The following is an 8,435-nucleotide window of genomic DNA, read 5'->3' on the forward strand; positions in this document are numbered from 1 at the left end:
GCATAACTGCCTGGGGATTTCTTTGCTTGGAGTCCTTCCTCAGGAGCAGCAGCTTGAGCTGCTGCTGTAACTTTAACTCTGAAGAAGATATATTTTATTTTTGGCTTATTAGTGTTGTGGAAGCGAAGAATAATAAAAAGACTGCTGCTGTTTGGAAGCCAAACTCTCTTCGCAGCTGGACATATCTTAATTCAGCATCACTGCTGTGCCTGTCACAGTGTTGCTCTGGATTAAGAGGCAAAGCTGCTACCACTGTTCCCCATGCTGAGGGATCTCCCAGGCTCTGTGTTGAGGAGGGGTCAGGCATACACTGATGTCACACATCTGAATCCACAGGAAACCTCCACAGAATAGCCAGCACAAAAATAGACCAGTCAGACTAACACGGGAAGGCAGAACACAGAATGAGCTGTGCTGGCTCAGACCAAAGCTCTGCCTGTTGCAATGCTGTCTCTGACATGTTGGTGAAAAGCAAGCTCAGTTGCTCCTCCTAATGCTCCTCCTGCATACATCCAGACATCTTCCATCCACTGGGGGCCAAAGGACTCTCTTGGCTGGAGGCTTTATCAACAGTTTTGTGTTTAACACAAAATCAGGATTCCCATCTTTGAATCTGTCTCTTCTCCCCCCTCCCCCCCCATTTCCCCTCCTTTTTTTTTTTACTCTTATTCTGCTTTCCTTTGATATTCTCTTGGAGATGAAAAGCCAGACAGATCTTAAGGGGTTTGCCTGCACCATCAGAACGCAATTCCTTGCTTTGCAGCAGGATAACTCAGTTCCTGTTCACATCTTTTCAGCACAAATGCCTCAGTGGCTCCAAAAAACTGTCCCAGCTGTCTGTCACAACAGGGATGGGGCGTGCTTGGACTGTGCAGATGGGAGGCCATCAGTGTGAGAGGAAAGCCCTGCTGGAGGACAACCATCACCAGAGGCAGGAACCCATTCAGATTTCACCTGCAACTCCTTTGCGTAGTTCAGCACTAAAACGCAATGGCAGCTGCAAACAAAGGAGGTAAATACGGGACAACCTCAAGACTTTGAAAGGAAAAATACTGAACAGGAAATAAGGGAACTGCACATTTCCATAATTTGCTTAAAGCAGCTCACATGACTGTGTATGTTTGTTTACTCAATTTTAATTTCCTTTCATTTGATAGGTGTTCCTGCATCCCTCCCCCGTGTCATTAGAGCTAATGTTTTAGGTTAACTCCAAGCTACCATCTGGTTGCTTGTCTGAATAGAAGTTGTCTTTTTCTCCCCTCTGGCTACAGATAGGCCAAGACTGATGCAGTAGGAACTCCAGCTCAGCTTAGCTGTGTGGAAAGATCCTAATTCCAAAACACTTTTTGTTTTTTCAGTTTCTATGTTCAGATTTCTTTAATGTCGATGCTATTTCCAGGAAATCTCTGGGAATTAAATGAAGTGCCAATAAACAAAGCATCACCCAAAGCAGTGTAGAATTAGGATAAGCATTCTGTTCCTAAAAGAGGTCCGCACTTACTCTGCAGAGGGCAGAGGAGGAGAGGTCAACTGTGAGCGAGCACTTTTGTGAAGTGACTGTATCAAATAATGAAACTTCTATGACTTAAATTATTTAAGTAGTGAGTCCCATAAGACAAGCATTGTCTGAAACTGTATTGTTTTCCCCAATATTACTTAGATTCTAACTGCAGTAGTCTGGTGTCTCCCAAGTCTTAGCTAAAGGATGATTAATGCTTGAAGCATCGCATGCAAAATTCTCTACCATGAGAGCTTGGTGTTGAAAACATGGTCTGGAGCGATTCCCATCGAATGGAAAACTACAACTACTGCACAGTTCAGAAAAGGGGCATTTCAAATGCTGTCTAGCTGCTCCTGATGTACTACCCCTCCAGGAACTCCTATCCCAAATCAGCTCACTTTTCAGGTCGAAACAAGTTGGTTCTGTTACCACTGACTACTGCTGCGTGAAAATCACTCTGTTTTCCTCCTGTTTTATAATTACCCCCAGATATGAAGACTTCAAGCTCTGAACATAACTGGCCATACTCTTGACAATGTACAAGGTAAAATAGAGCACTGTTGCTCAACTGCTATATCAGAGCTATTTGCTACTTAAGTAACAAAACCCTGTGTGACTCAGAAGATGGAAGCTAAGAAACTAATAGGCCTGAGATGCCATTTTTGTCACAGATACATTTCCAGAATTATTATTATGACTATTATTACTATTTTTAGCATCGAGGAATAGCCTGTTAAACCTGGACAGGGAACTTTCAAAGAGGTATTGCTGAATCAGTGGCTTAGATTACAGAAATGAGAGATCTTCAGTAGAATTTGAGAGTCATCTAGAAGCAGATCAAATGGGAGCATGAATTCTAGTAAGGTTCACAGACAGAAACGTACACAGTGACAACATTAATGTTACAAATGCTAATCCACAGAGCTGGACATCACTCTTACTGAGACAGATACTGAAAGCTTCTGGCTTTGTAACCCATACAAAGCTGTGACTATGGGTGTAGCCATGTGAGTTCGTCATACTGGAGTGTCAGAATCTACACATCTAACAGACAAGAAGAGAAAATCTCAACTGATTTCACGCCACTACTTAGTTAAATGCAATTTAAATTGAGGAAGGTTTTTGGAAGAGAGGCAAGACCAGGAGCAGACTGGGAAGGGCAGCTGGTGAGCCCCAGGACCTGGCGAAGACAAAAGAACCTCAACAAAAGAGTTGTTCAGCTCCCACCCAAGCAATCAGGGCATGCATAGAATGTATGGTCCCTTCCATGGGCTGCTTGCAAGCCTCCCTGCTTGCTCAGGTGTTTACAGCATCCCACTCCTTGCTGCCCTGGTCTGCAAAGGGCAGTTCATGCTGGACACAGAAGAAGATGCTGTAAACAGGTCAACTTCCTTCCACATGTCCCACAACAAGGATGCCTTCTTTCAGTGTTGCATTCCCAGTGCTCTGTTTCCCCACTTAGCACAGCCCTCTTTCCCCTAGAATGAAGGCATCAGCACCTCTCACCAGCAGCAGTGACACAAAACACCTTGGCTGGCAAAACTCACCCTTGGCCTCCTCCACTCTATTTGCTGCAGCTCATCCTTTGGGAGCAGGTTGAGTCCGATGGAGCTGATATCAGCAGGGAAGGTGTCATCCTCAAACAACAGGCCTTGGCTCAGACACAGGGATCGCAGGTGCTCAAAGTCCTGATCATTAAATTTCCTCAGGTTCTGGAGGCTTCCTGTTGCCCCTGCTGTTTGCATGCCTTGCTCCAACCTCAGAGCCGAGCTGAGGTTGAGCATTGTGCCCCTCTCCTGTGAAGGAGGAGAGACACAGACAGCCATTAGTTATCCAATCTGAAGTGGTGCCCTGGGAGCAAGTGGGAAACCCCCCACAAGACGATGCTGGAGCGCGCAAAGCAGAGTGACAAAATCCTTATTAGCTGGAAACGCCCGGGGAAAGAGGAATAGGCAAATCCCAACCAGTTTATCTTAAACCAGTGCTGTCATTGCTACAAATTCAATTTTTGAGTCTTCCCTGAGGACAGAGAGGACAAAGCTGTTAGCGAGCTGTGTCACTGTTGAGGTACATCTGCAGCACACGGGAGCATGGGCTATAGGATGGAGCCGGAGCAGCAGGCTCAGGAGGAAGAAGACAGCATGAGCAGCCTGGTCAGTGGAATCCAGCACTCTCCTGGCCATTCATTGCAAATCCCATGCCCAGGGCGTCTTTTGAGCTATTTATTTCATTTCAACAACTGAGTGCTTGACAGTCACTCCCTCTGAGTGGCAGGTCATGACTGGCAAGTCATTGCATGGCATCCACTGCTGAAGCACGTTTGAATCCCTCTTTTTTAAATGCTTTCACTTAGAAGAAGTGGACATTTCTCACATACGGTGAAATTCTACACCAGACGGACTTAACAGTTAGCACTGGAAAATCTACCACCTGCCCTGGGCGAGGCATCCTCCTCCTTTAATTAACTTTGCTGTGCTAACATCTAGCCTGCTGTTTAGTTTCAGTTTCAAGTCACTGGATGTTGTCATTTAAAAAAATTCTTTTAGTAGGTAAAAGGGCACCTTCCTATCAAGCAAATGGATTTATGGATCTGGTGTGTTGCTGGTGCAGTACAAAGAGAGCAGAAGTTTCCAGTAAGTGCTAAGCCTTGGATTTCTTGAGCCCAGAACAGCCCCAGTGTAGGTATGACACAGACCCCTCACCCCACACTTAGTGCCATCACCCATCTTGGTGCTTCAAGTCCCTTGGCCTTCTGGTATTGTAACTACAGCACAGAAAAGCAAGGAGGTTTTGTGTTCTATTATCTTAATTAAAAGCCTCACAAAAAAAAAAAAGTCATGTAGAATTCAGAAATCACCCTTGGCCAACAAGATGCGAGAACATTCCCCTTGGGCTTGCATTTTTTCATACAATGGAAATAAATCTCATGTAATGTACCATAACATGACAAGCGAATGGCTCCTTCTTAACAAATACTCATTTGAATCTGTGCCCAAGCCCCATGCATGTGAAGATCTATTTCCTGCAACAGTGTTCCAGCAAAACTGATTACTAATTCCAAAACTCAAATTAAAACTAACAGAGCTTGAAGGCTGGAGCTGACACGTGCTCCCTCTCTTCTGACAAAGAACACGAGTTTTTAGCGTATGTCTGTGTGTGTTTAATTACGTTGCTTAACATATCCGGAATAATTTGGCAACCAGATTGGAGAAAATAATACGTTTAACTACTTTCGGCCTTCCAAGAATAACTTTCTTAGCACTGTATCTGGGTGTACATGTGCTCAGAGGCACAAGCTCTCTCTCTGATGGGGCCAGTCCTACCCAGCTAGCACCATGCTCCCCGTCAGCCACCCCTGGCCACACGTCCTTTTCACTTGGCTTCCACAAGTGCAACAGCAACGGCAGAGATCACAGCAGCTTTTAAAGCAGAATGTTGCCTGCCTGGCTGGAGAAAACCTTACAGTTACTGAACTCGGACATAGAAAGACTACAAAGGGACAAAGCCGCAATGCAGCGCTTGGCCCTTGGACTGTTCCCTGTCCTGAGACACATGGAGGGAGGAAACTAGCCCAGGAACCCCAAGGATCCACTGTTTTCTGCATTAAACAACTTCAAAACCACCAGCAGAGGGTACATCTCTTCACCCTCCTGCGTTCATTCACAAAAGATGTCAAGCCACTGTTATAATCAGGAACTCAGCGGTGGCAAATGCTACTGACAGCTAATTACACTTTGCACAAAGATTTATGTCAGAGTACACGCGTTATTTCCTTCAATGGCTTCTGATAGTTTTCATTGAGTAGGAAGTGGAAATAAGCAATTAGCTTCATCACTGAGTTATCCACCTTCTCCTCTCCATCAATTTTTTCCAGAACATTTCTGATACATGTTGGCTCAGTTGGGTTTCTGTACATTGGGAAGACTGCTGAATTTGCATCAGGCACTATGAAGAATCCCAGAAAAGCCAAAAGGCTGGCAGCCCTTCTTCTCCTGTCCCCTCTCAAGCACTCCAAAATGTCAATGTGTAATGTAATCTCACACATAGTATTCAATACATGCTACAGCAGGGCAAGTGCTCTTTCCCTTTAAGACCCTGTCACTCATGTATTTGAGGTACTGTAAAAACTTCAGGGAATCAGTTCCAAAATGGCCTTATAATGAAGGAAAGCGGGGGTTTATTAGCTCGCCTTGCACTCAGAGTAAAAACAAATGAGAGTGTGCTGGTTCTCAGCAGATTGCCCTCAGTGACAGCCAACTGTACAGGGAGAACAGGGACCTGAACTTGGGTGTCCCAAACTCCCTGACGGACAGACAGCATAGAGAAGCCATGAGCACCACCCCACCTCCCCCCAAAAAATTCAAGACCAAAGTGAGGCGCATGGGCAACCCTCCTATAGATTGCTTTCCCTGTAGTATATGATATGTCCTTCTGCACCAACTAGTCTATGAAGTACTTCTTTCTGGCTATTTATTTTCCTACATAGCATAAGGACACTTCCAGTTACCTTTTTTCTGCCTCATTTAGCAGCAGCATATAGTAACTATAGAGTCCTCCTCCTCTGAGGATCTCTGCTCCCACCTGATCTGATTACTTCTGACAACTTGCTGTTTTACTGCTAGGCATTTTGTAGGATGGCAAATTCATTTTTTTCTTTCCCTCCATGCAGCATTAAGGACAGGGACACTAACTTATTCTGTCTCCCAAAGACAAATCCCTCTCAGTGCTACTGTGGTGCTTTTCCAGCACTATTCCTTGCATTTCGCCTGTTTTATCTTATACGAAGTAAAATAGCAAAGTGCTGTTTTACCTGCAGTGCCTCCAGTAGAACCCTTCAGCCACATCCAAGAGAGCGACAGATGGGCTGCGATTACCCCAGGGCTCCTTTATAGGGCAGCTTTTGCCCTGCCTTTAGCAAACACAACCAGGGTGAATCCAAGTTCAAGGCCAAAACCAAACAATACGACACAGGCGTTTCATACAGATACCATGTGTATACACACACACACACACAAATACACTTCTTCTACTAGACACAATTAATTCTCTACGTACGTATATAAGTTGGCAGTCTAGTTTCCCAGGGCTTACTGCGGTTTCAGATGCAGCTACTCTTACAGGAAAACAAGATTATTTTGCACACCCGACAATTCCATGTTCTCCGCTTTCTTCCTCGAACCAGGAAACGCAGCAGTGACACTGGGCATAGGTTGGCAGGACTCACCAAGCGACACGCTATCAGAGCCGTGGGTGATGTTATGTGGAGCCCAGAGCGGGACTCAACAGTCCTTCCAACTCAGGATATTCTATGATCCTATGAATTATATGGGAAGGGGGAATGTTCTTCATTTCAAGGAGGTGAAACTGAATCTAAAGGAGCCTAAAAGCCAGAGGAATGCTGTGCAGCATATTCTCCAGGACACATTGCTTGGCAGCAATCCTAAGTGTATTCCTACATCCTATAAACCCATTTTTGAAGAAAAGGCCTTCGGTGTCTTGTTTGACAGCAAGTTAAAAATGAGCCAGCAATATGCTCTTACATTAAGAAGCAGAGAGCATCCTGAACTGCATGAGCTGGAGCATAGCCAGGGGTCAAGGGGATCCTTGCCCTCTGCACAGTGCTTTTGTGTCCATTCTTGCAGTAATGTGTCCAGTTTGGGGCTGTCCAATGTAAGACTGGCTCTGAAAGCACAGTAAGTCCCACAGAAGCCCACCAGGATGGTCAGAGATGCTGCTGGCAGCAGAGGAGAGGCTGAAAGTCAAGCTGCTCAGCTGGGAGAAATAGATTTCATTGCAGTCACCTCTTTATAAAGGGTCCTCAGGGACCAGCTGGAGCCAGACTCTTCTTAAAGGGGCAGCAGAAGAGCAGAGGGAAAGGACACCAGTGACAGCAAAGGAATCAACACATGATCAGAGAGAAAAAACAAAAACAACTTCAGGATGGTTCAGCCCTGGAACAGCTGCCTAAGGAGGCTGGGGCATCTCCAACCCATGGAGATTTCAGGTAGATGAGGCCATGAGCAATCTCCTCCAAATCAGACCTGGTTTTGAGCAGGAATGGGACTTGAAGAGTTCCTGAGGTCCCTTCCCGCATAAATATCCCTTTGTTTCTTCTTCTGAAGCTGCAGCTAATGGAATAGCAATGAGCCTGGCTTCAGGCCTGCTTGGCCACCCCCACGAGGAACACAACAGCAGCAGCACAGAAGTCCATGGTGGTTGCAAAGGCTGCCTGAGGGCCTGCATGATTAGCTCACTGCAAGAGAACACTATGTTAAGTGCAACTATGTTAACGTACCACTGCTGCAACACCTGAGCTAGCAAGCCCAGGTTACGGCTGCGTATGCACAGCAGGTTAGATAACTAAACCAAGAAATTACCCTCTCTTTTTCAAGCTATCACCACTAATTTATCAAGAGCAGTTGCTCTGCACTGAATGTACCCAAAGCTTAGCTTGAGGCTTAACAGAAAAACATACCAGTATATCACTCCTTCCTTACCCAAAATAACAATGTCCTGAGCTCAGAAATGCCTACTGCTTGGACTGCAGTCTCTTTGGGCTGGGATGCCAACACTTCCCATAGCAGCTGGTCCACAGAAGCTTGGGAAGATGAGAACATGAAAACACTCACAAAAACGGCCTCTCGGCCTCTTCATCAGCGTTTCATTGAGGTCTGTGGATCTCCAGACTTGGATTTTTAAAAGCTGGGTACTGCATCCTGCCTACTCTCATTTTAGGTCTCTCATTTCCATGTGAGATCTCAACATTCAGCACACTCCAACAGGAAATGCATCTGTGTAGATCACAGTAAAACTGCTCCTAAGAGTGTAGGTTCACTTTTCCTTTAAGAGCTGCTTTCCACAAGCACGACATAAATAAAAGCTGATTGCACCAGAAGCAGAGTGCAAAGATTCCCTTCCTTCCAGGAAACGAGCT

At 45.5% G+C, this 8,435-nt stretch overlaps 1 protein-coding gene across 2 annotated transcripts in view; it reads right to left on the reverse strand.

The window, feature by feature from the left end:
* Positions 1–3,474, reverse strand: part of LOC110395403 (calpain-13-like) — a 34,190-nt gene extending 30,716 nt beyond the window's left edge. For both annotated transcript variants that reach the window (XM_021389736.1, XM_021389735.1), the window contains exon 1: positions 3,049–3,474. In XM_021389736.1, the coding sequence (XP_021245411.1) occupies positions 3,049–3,327 (279 nt within the window). In that variant the 5' untranslated portion in view covers positions 3,328–3,474. The remainder of the gene's footprint in view (positions 1–3,048) is intronic.

Source organism: Numida meleagris, chromosome 3 (assembly GCF_002078875.1).
Source record: "Numida meleagris isolate 19003 breed g44 Domestic line chromosome 3, NumMel1.0, whole genome shotgun sequence".
NCBI lineage: Eukaryota > Metazoa > Chordata > Aves > Galliformes > Numididae > Numida > Numida meleagris.